The 21,567-nt window shown below is 39.4% G+C and overlaps 2 protein-coding genes across 2 annotated transcripts in view; one reads left to right on the plus strand and one right to left on the minus strand.

The window, feature by feature from the left end:
* The window catches only part of acbd6 (acyl-CoA binding domain containing 6), a 30,711-nt gene extending 28,586 nt beyond the window's left edge, over positions 1 to 2,125 (minus strand). The window contains exons 1-2 of the mRNA XM_023954617.1: positions 1,667 to 2,125; positions 1,316 to 1,380 (exon numbers count right to left, since the gene is read on the minus strand). Coding sequence (XP_023810385.1) covers positions 1,316 to 1,380; positions 1,667 to 1,939 — 338 coding nt within the window. The 5' untranslated portion in view covers positions 1,940 to 2,125. The remainder of the gene's footprint in view (positions 1 to 1,315; positions 1,381 to 1,666) is intronic.
* Positions 2,126 to 4,419: 2,294 nt separating this feature from the next.
* Positions 4,420 to 21,567, plus strand: part of LOC101164049 (xenotropic and polytropic retrovirus receptor 1 homolog) — a 72,689-nt gene continuing 55,541 nt past the window's right edge. Inside the window, exons 1-2 of the mRNA XM_023954612.1 lie at positions 4,420 to 4,828; positions 13,213 to 13,264. Coding sequence (XP_023810380.1) covers positions 4,760 to 4,828; positions 13,213 to 13,264 — 121 coding nt within the window. The 5' untranslated portion in view covers positions 4,420 to 4,759. The remainder of the gene's footprint in view (positions 4,829 to 13,212; positions 13,265 to 21,567) is intronic.

The following is a 21,567-nucleotide window of genomic DNA, read 5'->3' on the forward strand; positions in this document are numbered from 1 at the left end:
AAAAAATGGATTTGAAGAGGAAGAAATGACGCATAAGAATATCCAACACGGATAAAAGACGATAAAACGATAAAAGCATAAAACCACAGTCAATCACTGTCTGTTTAGTGATTAAATGTTCTGAATTCTGGTCAGACGTGACGACACTGAGGATTTTCAAGTCCCAGTTTGGTTTAAGGATGAGAAAATGTGTCCTTTCTCTTGTTCTAACAGATTCCAGACAGAACATTTGGTGAGGAAGACAATCATCTGATCGTCTCCTCTAACATCACCTGAAGCTCCATCTATGTTGGAATTTCAATGGAACAGAAAAATGGTTGTGTGGGAACGTCCGGCTATAGGTTCCAACCTCCTCTCCATGCAGGACCTGTAGCGGTCCGGGGTCAGGAGGTGGGCTGGTCAGATCTCAGCGGACCCAATACAGACCCCTCCCCTCAGCCGGCCTTTCAGGGCTCTTTACGCCAAAACCGCCCACCAGAGAGACAGCTTCTGCCCCCAAGCTGTGGCTCTGATCAACTCTCAGTCACTGTGTGTGAAATCTCAAACAAGAGGACTTGAAACCCGCTTTAATGCCGTGTACATCTACTCCCCCTCTTTTTCATATATTTACACCTATTTATGCGTTGATGTTTTACATAACAGCTTTAGTCACACAAGCCAGACCCCTTGCTATGCACTCATACTTGGTCAATAAAGCTGATTATTACTTACAGACCCACTCCAATGAAAATATTTTTTTTGTGTTTTTAAACATGCTCTTCTTGTGTCACGTTGGAGGACATGTTTGAATAAGATTCTGATTTAAACTGTGTTTCTGAGTTTGTCTTTGGTCAAATTGTTGTGAATCAAAACTGCCATCTGAAAAAGCTTGCGGTTGTTCCTTAGAAACTCCACTCAGCCGGCCGTAAGCTGCCTGCTCCGCATCATCCTGGCGCTGTTTTCCTGGTCTGAGCCAGTGTCCGGGTCAGAACTGGACGGCTGCACAGCTCTGACATTGCTGCCATGTTTGTTGCACCGGCAATGTTAGGTTGGGGGTGTGAGGGGCAGTAAACTAGTGGGAGAGAGTGTAAACAAAGGGATGCTGGGAAATTAAGGCAGGCTTACTCCATAGTCCAATAGTCCCGCCCACAACTCAGAGGTGAATTTCTAATGAACTCCTGCCGCCCTGCAGAGACTATGTCCTAGAAAACGACAGTTTTTGGATTTAGACTAAATTAAATTAAGAAACTACTGGGAAGGCTTCTAAAATAGATCTAAAGATGATTGAGTGGGGCTTTACTGTTGTGCATTACATTATAATCATTAAGTAACTTACCACTTTCTCTGTCCTTCAAAGTCAAAGAAACCCGGCTTAGATGTGTTGCATTTTCCAACTTTGACCTGGGAATATGGAAAAATGACGCCGGTAACATTAATATGAACAGAACTTTCAATAAAAACCAAAATATGAATGAGATTTACTATGAAAACCCGAGTTTAACCAGAGAAGGTTTTGACTTCTCAGCACAATCTATTGACTTGTGTCATTGACCTCCATTCATGCTTTGGCTACATGAGGAGGTTTAACTCCTTCGTTTAAATGTCACGACCTCTTTGAGGCTAGTGGCGGTAGAACTAGAACGTCACCGGGCGACCCGACGCCACCTGTCCCAGTGACGTCACATACCTGCTTGTAGCGGGCGTACAGGTACAGCAGCTGCTCCCTGCTCGCCGTCTGGATCAAGTCTTTAACTCGGTCGGCTGCAAAGTCGAACTCCCGCTCAAGCTCCTCGCCTTCCAACCGCTCCCCCATAGCGCCACAGTCAAGTTTACCCAAACCCAAGTCCGAGTCCGAATCCGAGCCTGCTCCGCCGAAAGGTTCCCCTGTGTCGGGCCGGGCTGGATCAGTACCAGAGCCTGTCGCAGTGTCCGGCGAGGACGACGGCGAACCAGAAGCCATTGTTTTAATGTTCAAAGAACCCGCGAGGGTGAAGCTACCGGCGACGGTTAAAAACGAGAGAGGACGATGGTTCCGGTGACCGTTTTCACATTATTTCACGGTTATTCCGTCATCGTTGAGACTCCGCGACGATGGGATTTGTTTCTACCGTTGGTCCATCTCTGGTCCTGCCAACTAAAAGCGCCGGAGTCGCATAAGGCTGCAGAATAATCGTTCCGGCTTCACTTCTACTCACATTCTCTTCAAATTGTTGAAACTAAAACATTAAAATAAAGTAAATAAATAAAATAAATATATTTTAAAGTTTACTATGGTTTCTTTTGGCGAGACAGAGATCATATTTTTGGATTATGGACGTTAATTTCTATAATATTTTGCAGTAAGCCCTTCAAATGACATCGTCATTAATGAGGTGCTATATTTTTCCTTTTTCTCTGTTTGGTCAACTAGAAAGCTGTAGAACTAACTAAGCCTAATTGTAAAACATTTGTTTAAAACGTATTTTACAAAAAGAAGCAAACAAAAACACACACAAAAATATGTAATAATGCAAGTAATTAAAAACTAAAATGAATCTTAAGGAAAAAATTAGATGCTGCATAAAATACAGATGAAACCAGGTATTAATGACTTGCCTCTTTAGAACAAAGGACCACTAACACTACTGTCCAAAAAAACAAAACAAAAAGTAAATTTAGGCTACTGAACTAAACCCTTTCTCTTTTCATAACCACAACTCCCTTTCAATTTAAGTGGATTCGCGTATTTAGCAAGGAAATTGAATTAACAGACATAACAAACCATGACTTATGAACAGTATTTCTCAAAACAAAATGCATTTACTCTGTGAAAATTCTTTTGATACAATTGATTATTTAATTTCTGAATGCATAAAAAAAAACATTTAAAAATCATATACAAAACTGGTTAAAACCAAAAATGATGTTCCCAGGCTCTATTTCTGATATGTAACATATGAAATCCTTCTACCAAACGAAAATGAAGAACTGTAATTTAATCTTCTACATTTTCTGTTCATAAACAGAGTGCTAAAAAAAAACCAATTTTCTATTTATTTTTGGTATACATGAAATGTAATTAAAGCCTTAATACACGAACAGACATATAAATAAAGGATGCTGATATAGAAAATGATGTGAATTATCCCTTGTGATGTATTAGATGACCCCCCCCCCCCCCCTTGCATTGAGGTGTTCTCCCTACCATGACAAAGGTGGATAAAGGTGGAAGGATTTCATGTAATCCATGGACACCAGTGAAGATCACAAATCATTGAAGAAAAAAGGTTCAGAGCACTGTCTAGTGGGTCTAGATGACCCCACTCCCAATGTTAACGTGCCTAGGATAGCACAAGGGTTAAAACAGGCCTATTTGGGAATGTATATGCATATTAACATTGTGCAGTTAGAGTAACCCTTAAACATATATAGTTATAATATATAACACTTATTAAAAGACTGCAAATACTGATTTGTGTGTGTGTGTGTTAATTTACTGTATGTTAAGCCATGTGCCATCTTCAATCAATAGAAAAAAATGGGAATAATAATAATAATCATAATAATAATAACCTATTTACACAATTTGTCCAGAGGAGGTCGCTATTGTACCACAAAAATGGAAGTCTTTGGCCTCGGAGGTGTTTTCCTGGACAGCCTATATCTAAATGCAGTTTAGTTGATTTCCTTTTTTTAGGCATATTACAGTAGTTACTCCTATGTTTCATTTCATATTTTAAAGAGCAGCTGTGTAATTTATTTAGTTTGAGAGTAAAAAGTAAATATTTTGCTTACACCAGCACACTTAAAGACTTAAATTATTACATATTTGATTTTAAAATGCCTGATGTTTTTTATGAAGATATTTTCACACATAACCTGTAATAAATAATAGCCGTTTTCAAATCGAACAATCAAAATGCAAACTGAATTGTCATCTAGGATTTTAAAATCAGTTGGGTGAAATCATAACTAAATCAACCAAGAAATGCATAAAAATGGAAGCTCCAACTCAATTTTTAACTTTCAAGTCATTTTAAAGGAGCCATTTGCCAACTAAAATAAGTCTGGCTAATAAAATGTAATCTTTAGGGCTTCCCAAAAAATTATTTACAATATTACGATAATTGAAAATCAATGTCATTTATTGTTTTATTGTTCTGTTTTTTTGTTATTGATAATGGCATTGAAACAAATCCATTTTAAAGCTTATAATGCTTTTAAATGGACCTGTTGTTATTATTAAAAAAACAAAGTATCATTCTATTTAAAATAAGTAGTTGTGATGGAAACATTAACATTAAACAGTTCAGTTCTGCAAAGTTTCATTTATTTTGGTAATATTGTTGCAGAAATAAACAACGGGCTCTTCAGACGCAAACGGTGAGGAAGAAGACGCTGTTTGTGTATCAACAGTTACCAGGAGGTCCCGGCAGCGCGTGCTGCCAGCGCGCGCTCTGCTGACGCAACCACGTCAGTGGAGTTGACTGCATGGCGGAGCGCAATGTCCCCAGAACTGCCCAGGGAGGCACCGAGCAAAGTCACGGGGCGACTTCCACCGTCCGCGGCCCGACCACCTGTTAGAGAGCAGCCACTGCCCCTCCAGCCCCGGCCGTGAGCGCGTGGTGTGCGGGACGGGAGCGGCTCGGAGCGCACTGAGCCTGAGGTGAAGCGGAGCGTCCGCTGACGCGCCGCAGGTTGAGCAGCAAGTTGCCTGACGGAACAAAAGTCGCGTCGACGCGGAAAAAGGACAGGCGCGCGCGGATTACGCAGAGCTTTTCGGGAAACTTTTCGCAGTAAAATGAAATTCGCGGAGCATCTGGCGTCCCACATCACTCCGGAGTGGAGGAAGCAGTACCTCCAGTATGAGGTAAAGTGACATTATCTGCATTAGGCTGGGAAATGAATGTCCGCAGTGCGCGGACGCACACATGGAGATGCCTTCATGCCTTCAGGGAAACTGGAGGAGCGGGTTCTGTAGGGATGATGATCAAGAACTCTTTCCAGATGAGATTTAAACATCGATGTTCAGTTAAAGTGCAGCTTTCTCAAGAGGGCAATAAGCGACAGTAAAGATAAAGGATGCCCCTTTGTTAATGCACTTCACTGCATGGAAGCTAAAGGGGCATTCAGACTTTATTTAGCTTTTTCCCAAGTTCAAAATTTATTAGAGCTAAAAACACATCTCATAAATAATTTTAAGGTTAAAATAAGGGATGAAAAAGCTGTAATTGGAAAATGTGAGTGAAAATAATTAGTTTTGTTCAAACACGAGAGATAATCTTTATATTTTATATATTATTTTATAGGAAAGATAAAGTGTCTTTGGCTTTATTTTTTGCTCACCTGAAGTTTTTTGTTTTAATATTTAAATATAGGTTGTGTTTATCGTCTAGAACCATGATTTCAACAAACAGCCTCCATTTTTTCCATTTAAAACCTTGTTTATTTATTTATGCAAAAATAATCGAAAGAGTGATAATCCTGACATTTTGTATTATTAGCAGTATTTTTGTAATATTGGATTGATGCATTTTTTTGATTTCAGTTCTTTTCTTTGTTTTTTTTTGTTTGGAAACATGAACCAGTAACAACCACCTCATATGTTTTAATGTCAGGATTGTGTTTTTCTATTAGATATGGTGGAATTTTCTCTTTTTTTTTGGCAGTGAGACCTTTTACATGGTGAGACCTCACGTCTTGGTGCCGTTATGCTGAGAGCTTCATTGCAGACGATGCTCAGTTCCATTTTGCTCAATGAATTATAGACAAAGACCCTGTTTTTCTTCACCCTGAGCAACCTGTACCCCCACCCAGCACAAACCCACCCCACTGGTTTTATTTTTGGATCGTGTCCTGGATTTTATTAATAAGTTGTGAAGTCGCTGCAACTCTTTATTTGTACACCAATGGCATGTTGTCGTTTCTGTGCTTTTATCATCTGAAGACAACATCAGAACAAGACGAATGCATGTGAGGTGCTCTTGAACATCATTCAAGTCTGCAGTGGGTTTTCTTTGGACACTATGGCGTGAACAATGAGGCTGTGCGGCGTCCTCATAACCACAGTCAGATCTCAGGGACACATGCGTGGCTATACCAGCCATTTTACACCTCCAGTCTTCTCTATAGCATCCGCTGACCTGAGATGGATGGCCATTGATTTTCCTTCATCTTTGTTTAGTTGTGCTTTTTTAGATTTTGACATTCAATTTGATCTTTTATGGCATTTTTGACATGATTAACAATAAAGAAAAAATCTGTGCTTGTTAGTTTGTATTTACTTGATCATTTCTGCTCCGTTCTGATGTCAGAATCCACAAACTGTTTTCATATATGTCACCGACAGCTTCTGAATTATGCAGAGAAAGCGAGATGTTCTGCTGTTCATCCTGTTTGCTTCGCTCTTAAATCGGAATCATATAGAGAGGATGCAGAGCAGCGATGTTGGTGTGTTGGAGCCTTTGACCTCCGTCAGAAATGCATCTCAGACAGAGAAAAGTTCTGATCTTATCCAAAAATTGAATTTTCCTCTAAAAAAATGTGGACTAGATCTAAAAATAAAGCAGTACCATGACCCTGTATAGATTAACTGATCAGAAATCTAGAATAAACGTATTGAAGACAAAAAAATTGCTTGAGTGCAGCCTGGAAACAGGAGTTGTTCTTCAGCTAAATGATGGTATTGCAGCAGCGTCTTCAAATGACGGATCAGATGCGATGTGAAGGGCTGTTCTGTCCAGTTGGATCATTAACCTTCTGCCCAGTTTTCGCTCTCATCCATATTGAGTGGGAACCTGTGCCACCTGTTCAGATCAGTCAGACGGCTCCTTTGCAGATGTGAGGCATGCTGGGAGGAGGCTGTTCCAGCAAACACAGGCCCCACTGAGGGAAGCGCTTCATCTGACTGTGGAGGGATGACCAGACAATGAGCGGTGGAGTAATTAGTGTTTCATCCAGTGGGACTGCAGCGATAAGCCTGTATGATCGCCTGCTATTTGGTATGGAGGACTGTGTCCTGCTTTCTCCAGACGGTTGTCCCAGAAGACAGAGGATGTAGGCTGATGTCAGGAAGGATGGAAGCCAAACACAGAAGCAGAAGAACCGCACAGAATTTGCTGCTGGATGACTGAAAGACATTTTCACAAACAGTGTAGATTGTTGTAAACTTGGGATAACAACAAATACATCTAGATTTGGAAAATTTATATTTTCTTCTTTTTTGTTCAGATGATAGAAGTTTACTTCTTCGTACCGTTCTTGTTAGTTTACAGACTTCCTGCTCCTCTTCCCATGTCATGACCACACCAGGTTAGAGCTGTTGTTTAAGGTACTCAACCCCCAGCTATATTTAAGTCTGTAGTGTAAGTTGTTTAATCCTCTGTTGATCACATGTTTTGAGTCTTCTTGGGTTCTAATATTTTAAGTTTTTGTTTCAATTCAGCCATTTTATGAAAAATCTCTCAAAGTCCGACTCCGATCATTTTTAAAATCTATTTTCAAAATGTTCCTAGTGGTCTTTTAACTACAATTATGCTTTATTTAGCCACAATGGTAACAAATAAAAATAAAAACTGTGTTGTTTTCTAGGACATAGCTTCTGCAGAGTGACAGGGGTTCATTGGAAATTCATCTCTGAGTTGTGGGCGGGGCTGTTGGTGCAGAGCAACCCCACCCCTTCCCCTCCAAGTTGCTGTCTGTTTACAGCCCCTCACACCCCCAACAGCATTACTAGTTCAACAAAAACGGCAGCAATATCACATCTATCCATCCGTCCAGTTCTGATCCAGATTCTAGCTCAGACCAGGATCTATTGGTCTGCAGGTGGATGATCAGAAAGGGGCGGAGCTGGAAGCTTTTTCAAACGTCATTTTTTTTTCATCGCCTGATTCACAACAATTTGACTAATAAAATACAAGATAATGACAATAAGATACAATTTAGGCTTAATTTTCTTTAGAAATATCCTCCATCATCATCCCACACGAACATGTTAAAAACACCCAAAACACCAGTTTCCTTTGAGTGGGTCTTTAAGAAAACATTCAGGGATAAAACAAAATAAAAACTGTTCAAAACAGCAATAAACGTATTCAAAACATTTTAAAAATAGATTTCTGTTTTAATGCAGCTTCTCTGCCTGTATTTTGGTTCCTCGTAACACAGATGAAAGAATCTGTAAATGACAGCTCTGGCTTCAGCAGCAGGTGTAAACTCAGCAGCAACAAGCAGGTCTTTGTTTTCTGTCCTGTGTTAGATCACATCCACATCCAGCCCACTCGTCCTTAGCACCATGCATGTGTTCATAAACACTTGGCTCTCATTTCCTGTAATGCTTCATCACAGCAGCCCATCAGGTTGTGGTTGGGACCCTGAAGGACTCGTCCCGTCATCTTGATTATAGTTGTTCAGCTTTGATGGAGCATTTATGACCTCGCTTTAAGGTGAAATATCAACAATGTCATATATATATATGTTAGATATATCTTAGATGACCCCCCCCCCCCCCCCCCCCCCCCTTCCATTGAGGTGTTCTCCCTACCATGACAAAGGTGGATAAAGGTGGAAAGATTTCATGTAATCCATGGACACCAGTGAAGATCACAAATCATTGAAGAAACACTGTCTAGTGGGTCTAGATGACCCAACTCCCAATGGTAAAGTGCCTAGGATAGAACAAGGGATATATATATATATATATATATATATAATCATATCACTTTATTTATCCTACGATGGGGTAGTTCACTTATCTGCGGCAGCAAGAAGGACATTCAGAAATGAATATTGAAATTAAATAAGTAAATTATTAAAATAAAATAATAAACCATTTTCCCCCAGGTGATTGTTATTCCTGTTGAATGTTTCAGGAGAGAATAAGGACTGGAGTTGAAGTTCAGGTGTCTGTGTGGGGGATGAACGACCCCCACTCATCTGGATGAAGCTCGTCTGCTGGACTTTATATATGTAGCCGTAGGGTTAGATAAGTTAATTCTTCTCTAAGAGTTCTGGTAAATCGCCTGTCCGTCCTGGGGGAGGATCCCTCCTTCATGTGGGCACCCCTGAGGTTTCTCCATTTTTTTCCGGAATCTGTTTTTCCTCACAGAGAAGGGGGGTCTGAGGGCAGGGATGTCCAGTTTAGTTTAGTCAGTTTGTTAGTTCAGTTTAGTATTTTCCTATTGAACTCTTTGTATTCATGATCCTTTTGATTTAATGTTATGCTTTTTCAATTACCGATACGAAGCGCATCAAGACGACTGTTGTTGTGAATTTGGACTACACAAATAAAATTGAATTGAAAAACTGAAATACATTCATTTATTTTTATAGCTGTTGTGGACAAGAGGAACCAATTCAAAGCGTGCATTGAGTGTGTGGACAGAAAGCAAACGTACAGGTGTCATTTTACTGGACATGATTGCGTGATGCAGTTTGAAAGTGTTTACATGAATTTAGTAATGACTCATCTGTAATTAGGTTATTTGTCTGAAATATCTACACTTCTGAGTCCAGCTATAGGCTGCAGGAGGAGCATTATGTAAAGCATACATGGGCATGGCAACTGCTAAGAACATCCTCTCTATACCTCCCCCCTGCCTCATCTTCCTCACCTCCTCGTTCCTCCCCCACTGGGAGGACATCTGGTCCCCTACCAGACCTGCCCTGCACCCTTCCTCCCATTCTCTCCTCCCCCTTTCACATAGGGATCCAGAACTGCAGATTAAAGTGAAATATTGGCTCTTTGTTTGAAAAATGGAGTCTTTCACGTCCACTTGAAGAAAATTTGATCTGACAAAAAAGCACTGGAATATGTTTGTTGGTTTTTGCTTATTGGATTGGGGCATTTTCAGAAATGTAGGTTCAGAAAATATAAGTAAATTCTAAGTAGCTTAATCCCAGTTAGATTTTTTAGGTACGTTTGTTTTTGCAGTTTTACAGGTTTAACAAATGATTACTGTGGAGCCTAAATGAACTAAATTCCCAGAGGAGCATCTCTCTTGTCAAAGCCATCGCCATGGAAATGGCTCTATCTTGATTAGATGCCCCACCCCCTTCTTTAAATCAAACGTCCTATTTCCCACCTATCAGTGGGCCACGGCTGGCAGTTATTACCCGGTCATTAGATGGCTCAAACACGCGTAGTCCCCTGTGATTTCTGCCAGGAAAGGACAGAAACACTGCAGCATGAAGAGCAGAGGAGGCTTGGCTGATAGAGCCAACGTCATCTGCACAGGAGCCAGTATCAAGTATCAACACGCTGCCACTAATGCTCTGCGTTCCTGAGTGGTCTGCACCAACACACAGATCCACTCAGCTCCTATGGAAAGACGTAAAGGTGCTGCAGGAATCTGTACAAACGTTTGTCCTTTCACAAAACATGATTTTATCTACAACAGAGAAAAACAGAGAAGTGGCCGTTTTGAAATTAAATTTTTTTTTCATTGCCATAAATAAAATAAATGAATTTACAATAAAGTGTTTAAAAATCCTAAGGCTTGTTTTTTCAAAAAACAGCTATAAAACAATTCATAAAATGTCTTTTATAATAATAAAATGTGATACTATAATAATCTATAATAATACAAAAAACAGTACAATCAGCATTTATCCATTCATCTAAAGACGTATCAAACTTAGGATCATTAGACATTCAATCAAAGATTGCCGGAACCCCTGTTCTACCGTTTCATTACATGATGCCTCATTATCCCGTTCATCACTTTTATCAGATATTTATGCTTTAGAAAAATCCTGAATATGTTTAGACATATCACAAAAAATAGACATGACAGTTTCAGAAATCTTCATGGCATATATTGATCGAGTAACTAAATTATGTGCAGATTACTGTTTCATTAGAAAAAATCATGAATATAATCAGACATAACACGATTTCTATAATCCTCACAGTACAGTCAGATCAAAAGTCAAAAGTATGTGCTTTGTAAATTTGTTTACAGCTGTGGGTGTGGCCTTTTGATTGACATGTGACAGATCATATCTTCAGGTCAGTCCGTAAAGTCCCACTCCGATCATCTTTTGATCTATTTTCTAAGTGTTACCAGTGGTCATTAACCCTTGTTCTATCCTAGGCACTTTACCATTGGGAGGTGGGTCATCTAGACCCACTAGACAGAGCTCTGAACCTTTTTTCTTCAATGATTTGTGATCTTCACTGGTGTCCATGGATTACATGAAATCTTTCCACCTTCATCCACCTTTGTCATGGTAGGGAGAACACGTCAATGTAAGGGGGGGGGGGGGGTCATAGGATAGCACAGAGGTTAAATCAAATGATGCCATTCTTAGCCAAAATAAATACACAAAAACGCACATGGATCCACAGTATGTATCTGGAAGGATGCATCACAATGGAGCAGAACAGGGAGCGTGTGGCTTGTTTTCTACATCACAGATCTTTTCCAACTGCATCCTTTCGTCTGCTCCTGATTCACAATGATTTCCCCAGCACCTGTGCAGCACAACTTTGAATTTTTAGATCTTATCCTGCAGTAAAGGCAGAAACTTAGGGCTTCATAAAAACCAGTAGTTCATCTGACCTCAGTATGAGTCAGTTCCCTCTCTGATGATGAGCCAGCATCCAGTTTCCTGTTGGTTTAATTTTCCCGTAGATCTGTGTCATTGCTCAGGGATGCTCTCATCAGTTCATGTCCACCGGTTTAGCCTCTTATTACTGTCACTGCGCTTTTTGCTTTATATTAGAAAGAGCATTCAGGAGTGAGGGAAGGATTTTGAGGCTGGTTCTATTGCCTCTTCCTGTGCCGTGTTTTACCTTTGATTTGATGTCCTTTTCTCTAAACTCTCTTATTGTCACACTGTTGTGTCAAATGCTCTTATCGTGATCTTATGTCCTGCTATTTAATAATCAAATAATGCATTTTCTAGTGCTTTTCTGTAATGTAATTGTGTAATGTGTGGGATTCTAGATTGAATTTACTGTTTTCTTGCGTACCTGCCAGGGGATCATGGATGCAGATAAGCATCTTTGCTATAATCCAGTACATTTACACCTACGACTCTCTGAATAGATGTCTATTCACATACATTGTCCTTCTCATATAAATAAACTTGAAACTAGACTTTTTAATCAAAGCAGTCAGAGTTTTTCTGTACGTTTGTCAGAAGAGGTATTTTGGAATGAGTTTGAGGTCGGGGAGTGACGGAGCAGAATCAGGTCTGAACTCTGCAGGTCTGAACCTCTTTAAGCTCAGCAGGAGCTGGTCGGGATGAGCAAACAGGGAAGATGCTGAGAGGTGCAAAGATCATTTAACTCTGAGGGATAGACTTCACATATTCTGTCACTTTGCAGAAATTTCCAGTTAAAACTTTGTGTTCATCCCTTTACTTCATTTAATTTATCCCATTGTGGTTTTTGTATCTTCATCCATTAGAACCAAAAAAACTTTAGATATTTGCGTCATATTAAAAAAAAAAAGCTATTCAACCCAGTATTAGTTCCTCAGGGTTACAGCAAACACTTTGAACCTATTGTGGCATTTTTCCTCTCTGCGGTTCATACTCACCTTTGATTTTAACTTCTGCACATTAGATTTTAAACACCTAAAAGAGATTAAATGCACTTTTATTGGTCAACTGGACTCACAAAGTAATGGACACTGTTTACCAATTTTAATAAATATTCACACATAAAGCGAAAGAAATGCATCGTTTTAGACAAATTTGTGTCATGTGCGGGGAGGCTCAAGAGCCGGTAGGACCCAGACGCAGAGACGGGAGGCCAAAGGGTTCAAGACTAGTGGGTTTATTAACAAAACAAAAGGCGCTGCAGAGCAGGATAACAAAAACAAAACAAAAACTCACTGTGGCGTAGCGTGGCGTGGGGTGGCGTGGCGTGGCGTGGCGAGGGACATAGAACGAGGACGCTAAGACAGGATGCCGTAAACACCATGACAAAAGCTAATGGACCAGCACAAGAGGAAGGCAGAGACAAGACTTATATACAGACAGGGCAGACAAGACACAGGTGAACACGATCAGGGCAGATGGGGACCAAAGGAAGTAAAACTCAAGACATGACAAGACAGGAACCCTTTCAAAATAAAACAGGAAACAGAACCAAACAAGACAGAACAAGAACTTAAAGCAAAACCCAAGACAAAACAAACTCAAACCATGACAATTTGGATCAATTTAGCTTTACAAATGACTGTCTCCTACACTAAAGTGTCTTCTTCTGCATTTTTAAATGATGTTTTTTTTTCCCCTCTCCAGGCGTTCAAGGAAATGCTGTATGGCGCCCAGGACCAAGCTCCATCAATAGAAGGTAAGAAGGTGAACCGTTGGGACACAGAGACAAAGCAAAAGGAGTTTTGTTGTCACCTGATGCCAGAGCCCATTTTTGAACTTTACACCAAAAAACAACCTTTTTTCTGCAGAAATATTAGAAATGTGCAGACCTGCTGCTAGTGACAATACTGTGACACGTTTGCTGGTTTATATCAATGCACACTCTGGTTGGTCACATAGCAGGCAACGTTTGTTTATTATATCATTTGGATTTAGTTAGGACCTGTCTTAGTCCAGATTAACTTTTGAAAAGCTTTTAGGGAAGTTGTTTCATTTTTAAGTGTAACAAAAATAGATTGTTTTCTAGCTTTGGTGCACAAGCAGCAGATGTTTATCCAAACCCAAAATGAACGGCTCACAGACCTGCAGTGGTGAGGTTCTGGTGTTGGTTATTGGCCCACAGAAGTGACTGAGGCTGTGTCTGAATTCCTGCCCTAATCGCTAACTGCTAAAAAACGATGGCATGCAGGAAGGAAGGAGTTCAGACACAACCTGAGGATGTTTTTTCCAAAAAGCTGAAAAACCAGCCTAGTTCTTGATGCTGTGCAGCTTTGTTCCAACGCTTTAAGCTTTCAGAGCTCAGCTCTGGTCGAGTGGATGGATGTGACGGACGTGTGATATGACCCTCTCCATGAGTGATAAAAATGTAACACACTCTGTCTGGCCATGTGTGGATAACAGTGGGGTCTGTTAGCGCGCCCGAGGACCTGCTTTGAGCTCTGGAATCAGTTTGATAGATTTGTTTACTTGATATTTGACCACAGTATGTGTCAAAGGATATTCTTAGCATGCAGATGCAGACACTGTCTGGGCCGGTCCACTTTCACTTAGAACCCAATCCTCAACTTTTCCTGGGGTGATATGCTGACGGCCACAGTTCCCTGCATGTGAAAATGACTTTAAGTCCAAACGTTTGCCAGACTTCATCTGTGCGTGTTTGCCACCTCCCAATCACTGCCCTGCAGTCAGACTGAGACCATCTTTTTAGTGCTAACTGCAGCTCTGTTTGCTGGTTTGTCATGTGTTTGGGTCTGGGCAGGGCTCACATGCTTGTCCACATCTTACCCAATAAGAGCAGGTCCACAAGCTCAGCATTTGCAGAAGCAATATCTTCTCTCCGGTCACGGATGTCGTCGCCTGTGCTGCCAGATATGAGGACATGTTTCATCAAACCAGATTAATCATTAATCCCAAAAAAAATCATCAAAATCCAAAATAATCATCAACCCAAAAATGACTTAAAAATATACAATAGACAAAAATGTAGAATTAAAAAAAGTCTTATATTTGTTTTCTTTAATGACCTACTTTAATTCTCCTTGGCAGCTTTGCTCAAAAATATGTTTTGGAATGATGACAAATCAGTTTAGTCTTCGGTGTATTTAAATAGATCAAGAAGTGTATTTTCATGTCAAATAACCCCTATAGAAATGCATTTTACCTTTCAGTATTGATTCTAATTGAATTTGGATACTTATTAGGGTTTTTATCATTCAATTGGATGCAAAAATATTTATTAGTGCCCTTGTGGTCCATTAATTAACAGCTTTGCATCAGTTTTAGTGTCTCTCTGTCTGTTTGGGTCACACCTACAGGTTCTACGTAAAACCACATCCTTCAAATATTTGCAATCTGTATTTTAAAAACGACTCAAAACTGGACTTTTGCTGCTTTTTGTGACGTTCTGCTCCAACAAGCACTGATCAGCTTCTGTGGTTTTCCTCAGTCGGCTGCACTTTGTTGAGACAAAACTGTGGACAGGAGAAGCGTAGCTGCTAACGGCCTCATTGACAGATTCATAACAGTGGAAAGAAAACCAGAAAGTTGCAGAAACTTTGATCCAACTTGTGCTCCAACTATCCTCCTTAAGAGTCTCTTGACTTCCTCTTCTGTCTGTTTGCTTATATTTATTAAATAACTGCTGCAACAATTGTCATGCATTTCCTTTAAATGTTGTTTGTTTGACCTAAATAACTTGAGCACTTCCATCAGATCAAACTATCTCACAGCTTTCGACTACACACTGTCACTTCAGTGTTCTGAAATGATCCTGATATACAGAAAGAGAAGAAGAAATGGACTTTAACTGAAACAGTGAAAATGCTTCATTTAAATAAAAGGAATCTGAAAAAAGAAAGTTTACAAAAGAGATGCATGTTGGGAAACTTTTCAAATCTAAGTCTTCAAAACTCAATCAAACAGGGAGGGATGGAAAAAGTGAAGTAATGATAAGTTAAAAAGTTTTATTTTTTAGCCCATAACTGTCATTTTATAAAGAAATGAAAATAAAAACCGATCCTCGACTCATGGAACTGGTTAGTAAATTGGTAGGAATGGTTCGGCGCGAGTTTGACAGGATTACATGAGGGATTACATCAGGTCTGCTGTTTTAACTATTTGGTATCCTCAGATTTGATGCTGCAGTGCATTTTCTGCAAACCGACAGATACAAATGTCACAGGAAATGAAACTAAATATTGCTTTTATCCAGCAATCTTGAATTTTTCTCCCCTCGTGTTGCAGAAAAAGTATGTATTGTACTTGTTTAGTCTTACTAGGAAAGATGGGAAATAGAAATAGAAACAAACGGGGTTCTGAGTCAAGGGTTTGCTGCTGGCTTGGTTGACTTCTTATGAGTGGAACAAGATTAGCAGGAACTATAAAATGCAGACTTACTCCAGCATTTTCCCCTCAATCTGATTTAAATGGCAGTGAGGGCAAAGCGAGACCACACAGAGAATCATATAATATTTACTCTCTAACTTATTCTTTGCATGTTGTGGCTAAAGTAGAACTCTAGACTTTCAACGTCTGGATTTTGTTTGGATTTTAGAACCTTTTGAACTCACGTTAAGTAATATTTTAACCAAATCAAAGCAAGAATAGCAATAATGAAAAGGTTAACTTATATCAATAAAGTACTAAATTAATCTACCATAACTAAGTCATTCTGTCCTCTTTGCCTTAGGGACATTTTCTGATGACAACAATAAATAAATGATGGAAGTAATAAAATGGAGACTATGGAGCTTTTCCCATAACGTCCTGTGTTTTCCTCTCTTTCTTTATATTTGTTTGCTTCGGCAAAAAAAGACTGATTTGTATTCAGAAGATGTTTCCTTTGCCTAAAGGGGACATTTTTCTGAATTCTAACCAGATGCTCCGTCTCTCACTGGTCACTTGTACCTGATGGAGAATTGTAGTTAGAAAACAAACAGGCAGCATTTGAAAGCCTCCATGAGAAATTAAATCTAAATATAGCAACAGAAAATAAACATTTATAGATATTTTGAGCATATTTGGTTGACATGATAGCGTTCTGGCTTAGTTTAATCAGATCATAGAGCTTCCACAGCAGAAAGCCTCTCTGCTAAATAAAATTCATTTTTTTTAGTCTCATTTAATTATTCAGCTTAAACTAGATCTGCAGTAATTAGGAGTTCTACTTCCAAGCCGTCATGGAGCACGCGTGCACATTTATGCGCACATGACCCCTTCACCTCTCGGCCTTTGTTCTTGGGTTCATGCATGACTGAAATGAAAACAGGCATGTTCCTCTACGACGGAGATCCAACGGAAAACAACATGGAACAGCTGGTTCCCTTAATCCAACCATTAACATGGATCGTGCACAATGTAATTAAATCCCCCTGTTGATGAACACACACATATGAACAACGGGCTTAATGATAAACTCACAGCTTCAGCAGGAATCAGTGTCTGTCAGTGTCTGTCATGCTACAGTATTCACAGAAGTTCATTCAGACGCATTCCAACAGGCTTTTTTCAGAAGCGCACAAATAATTCATTTTGCTTAATTCCTTCTTTTATGACCCCAGTTCTCAGTAATGACTGGATAACTGGTATCTGTGTGTGGATGAGCCACGGGACGGCGGTGGGTAAATGCTGGAGATGGCAGTGATAAGGCCTTCATATTGTAGCATGAAATCAGATCAGACATAATATTGACTCACAGCTCAGGGGGAAGGGAAAGGATTTCTGCTGAAATGTTCTTCATTTCAGAGGTGAGAAACTTCTGACAAAGCTATGAAGAAATGTACCAGTGTTGCTTCTTAAATGTAGTCAGAGTTAACTTCAGATTTTTGATCTTACGACTCCTTTATGGTTTATGGCATCAAAGCATATTGGTCATTTTAATTGTCTGCACCTACATTTCTTTACTCAATCCATTCAATTTAAAGTCAAAAATTCACAATTTAATTGGAGTTACCACTAAAAACAGGAGCTTTACCTCCCAGGGGGTTATGTATAGTGGATGGTATGTTATTATCTGCTATACATATTATGTTGATATTTTAGACAAATCATGCATTTTGTGGTACAAATGCTAAATTTTTACCTTATGATCCCCTCTTTTAGAAAAGCACATTAGCCATGAGAACATAAAAAAAACTAAAATGTTACAAAAATATTCAATTTCTATTTGCCCCAATATAAAAAACTATGGGCTGTTCATGCACAAAATGCAGTCTTTAAACTTAATAGAATACCATTATATGGATATAACATACATACCTCATATTCTGGAGTATAAGTCGCACTTTTAAGACAGAAGTGGAACATTTATGAATCAATGACCTTCTGTACTGCAGAGGCTGCATCTGAATGACGGTGTGTGCAGCTGTTCCTCTGTGACCCAGTGTGATGACCTGCTGTCCCGCTTTAGTCCAGCGAGAAAACTAATTAAAGCAACAAGAATGATGTTTCCATGGAAACAAGAAAAACCATCAGAACGTTCAGGAGGAAAACCATCAGATTCCATGTCTGTCTTGGACGGCGCTTCTTCTTCTGTGTTGCTGTCAACAGCAAACAGTGATTCATGCATCAACAGCGCCCTCTATAGGCTGTAAGTTAAACAAACACGTGAGCCTATTTATGTCTAAACTTATGCATATATATCAAAAATAAGTTGCTACTGAGTGTGAGTCGCTCCTCTGGCCAATTTGGAGGAGAAACGCAACTAATATCACAGAAAACACAGCGTGTATAATAAAATCTTAGATTTTTTCGTGAAGGAAAAATCAAATGACATGAAAACAATGAAAGAAAAACTGACAGTCTACTCTAAATTATTCAGCGACATTTTCTTTAAAACAATGGAACAAAATCCTCTCTATGCTGATGACAAACCAGTTTATCACACAATCAGCATAGTGCACATCATGAGGTTAAGCAGTCACATAATTTGTGATTTTATGTCTTTATTGATTCATAAAACGTCAAATTATTTGCATTTGCTCTTAATTAATGGAGATGTGGGAATTTGTCCGACTCTTTTATTCATGCAGACACCTAACTTACCTTTGGAGAAAGCTGACCAAAAGTGAACAACAGGTGAACAACAGGTGAGGAAACCTGATGGACAGAAAACATGTTTATTCATACTTTACAAACACTGGAATGAGCAAAGCTGAATAAGGGGAAAAAAACAGATTTTTTTAAATCCAAGTCCCAAAAGCTTCAACTTCTGCACTTTTATTCCAAGCCAACACAAAATGCTTTTGTTTGACTTTCAGTTGTTCATGTTGCTCCCTTGTTGGCCATTTTGTCTGCTTGCTGCTGTGTATAATTGAGCTGATTGTTATTCTGTCTGCACATATGTTTGAACAGCACCTGTTATGACGGCTTTTGTTCTCTTCATTCTTCCCCTCGCCCAGTGAACGGGACTTTCCAGCACTTTGAATTTGGGTTTTCTTTTTTCCTGTGTCCAAATTTTAGGTATTGTTTATGATAAAATATTTGACATATTTGAATATATAAAAGTCTAAAGGGCTAAAAAGAGCCATTCAGGCCTTGTTTCTTACTGAGCAAAACACAATATTTCACCTTTTGGAACTGCTTTGTATTTAGAATTTATGCAAATTAACTAAAAGAAAATTCTGCATTACTAAAAACATTGAAATATTAAAAAAAAAAATGTTTTTTTTTTTTCATAATGACTATTTACTTTATACAAAAGCTCATATAATTCCTGTACCATAAAGGTCACCCTGCTGCAGTAAATGTTCTCTATGGTAAAAAAAACGTTTTAAAAATGACCTTTTCTAATGTTTCACCTGAAGTTATATATAAATTATAAGTTTTAAATAAATAAATAAATGAAAATGAAAAAGTTTGGTTTGTTGTCCTTTTCCCTTCTAACTACTGCTGTCAACCTGTCAATAAACAAGACTTTATTGGATTATGACCCATCGGAAAGGGAAAAAGGGCCATTATCCCGCTTATACCATAATCATTTATAACAGAAATAAATATTCAACCTGTTTTTACTACTTTATTCTTGTTATTTTTACGGTTTGGATCCCTTTTTGTCATACAAAAAAATAAAAACGATTTCTGCAGCAGACTTGCTCTGCAAGATCCATTCTAGAAGTGAAACCTAAAGAACCGTTGTCACGGCGCCGCACAACGTAACAAAGCTTAAATGTTATTTGGTCATCTCTAAGGTAAATGAATACATGAATACATACATCTAAGGCTATTTTAATGATCTCACTGATGCAACAGAGCTTCTGTTGACACAAACCCCCCCCTGGCAGAACGGCTGCAGGTCAGACAGTCAGAGATAAAAGCAGCTGAATGGAAGTGAGACAGATGGATGTACAGTTAGACAGACAGGTAGAGGGGGTGCATCAGGACAAGATGGCAGCCGGGGGCTTCCCTGCCTGCATTATTGATGGGGACTTTGACAAGCTGCTGATCGTGCTCACTTCTAAGCACTAAATGCTGCAGGGGGGCGTTCCCTTTTGGTCCTCCATGCAGGTGGCCCCCCAGCCAATGCGGCAGCATAGGAACAAATGATGCAGAACATTGTCTTTTTGAAGGTTAAACTTATGGTTTACATATTGGTTTGTGTGTTTTTTTATGTTTTTGTTATTTTGATCAGTTTTTCTCTTTGGTTTTTTAGGTTTAACTTGCAGAATGAATCTTGCAGAGCAAGTCTGCTGCAGAATTCAACCTTTAGTCTTTTGATGTGACTTCAGAGGATTTTACAGGGGAGGGAAGCAGCAAGGCCAGCGTCAATACGGGGATAGGATTGCCCATCCAAGGTCAGGAGACTTATTGGATCCAGGGGACAAACAGCAAAAATGGCAACAAACAAAGAAACCCGGCTGGAAAATATTTGCCGGGACAAATATGTCTTAAATAGAGTGATTGTGAATATTTGTGTTATCCAAAAAGAAATGGATAGGACCTCTCAATGACCAGTGGGGAAGAGAAAAGACAGAAAGTGTTTGTGAGGAGAGCGAGAGCCCGAGGCAGCAGACAGACAAACAGACTGAGTGGGAGGTCTCTGGGCTCATCTCCAATGCATGTTGCCCTGCATTAGCACTACATCCATCCTGCAAGAGGAAGACGGTGAGAGAAAAAGAACCTTGGCAGATGAAAGTCTTCTTCTGTCCATCCATTATTCATCGATGAATTAGAGCCCGCATGAATGGAGTTGAAGAGGAAAGAGGGGGGTGGGGCGAAGGTTTGTTTAGGGAATCCATAAAGTGATTCTCCTGGTACTAGAAAAAAACATAAAGAGTTCAAATAAGGACAATTATTTCATGTGTTACTTTTCTAGACATATGTTGCATAAGAGTGATCAGATATAGAATGAAGAGAGGGGCAAGTAGGGGGTAATAATGGTCTGCTTGGCAAGGGGGGGCTAAGGACAGAGAGGGAGAGGTGACCAGAGGAGTCAAGGTCATTCTTTAATGATGAAGTTATTTGGAATGAGGAAGGGGTCACCAAGAGGAGGACGACAGAAAAACCCAGATGTTTACGTCTTCATGAATGAGCAGAAGTTACTTAGAATAAATAATAAGAAAAAAACACGTTAGTGGAAGTGAAAGCATAGATTGAATGGTTTTCTCAGTTGTTTTTCTATGTCTTTTAAGTCTCACACAGATCATCATTTGATCCATTTTCAAAGCGTTCCCAGTTGTCCTTTAGTTATGATTTTTAGCCAAAATAAAAAACTTGTGTCGTTTTCTAGGACATAGTTTCTGCAGAGCGGCAGGAGTTCATTAGAGTTGTGGGCGGGGCCTTTGAGATCTCTCTGTTTACACTGTCCAAGCAGGGCAAACCCAGCAACAAATCTCTCAACCCTAAAACACATTAAATTGACACACGGCATCATCCAATCAGCGATGTCCCAGAGTTCCTACCTTTCCCAAATCCCTCATAAAAGAAAAAAACAACTTTGGGAAAACAAAAAACAATCTAGGTATCATGAAATGTTAAAAAATTAGAGACAATAAGCAACCGGAA

Source organism: Oryzias latipes, chromosome 4, assembly GCF_002234675.1.
Source record: "Oryzias latipes chromosome 4, ASM223467v1".
NCBI lineage: Eukaryota > Metazoa > Chordata > Actinopteri > Beloniformes > Adrianichthyidae > Oryzias > Oryzias latipes.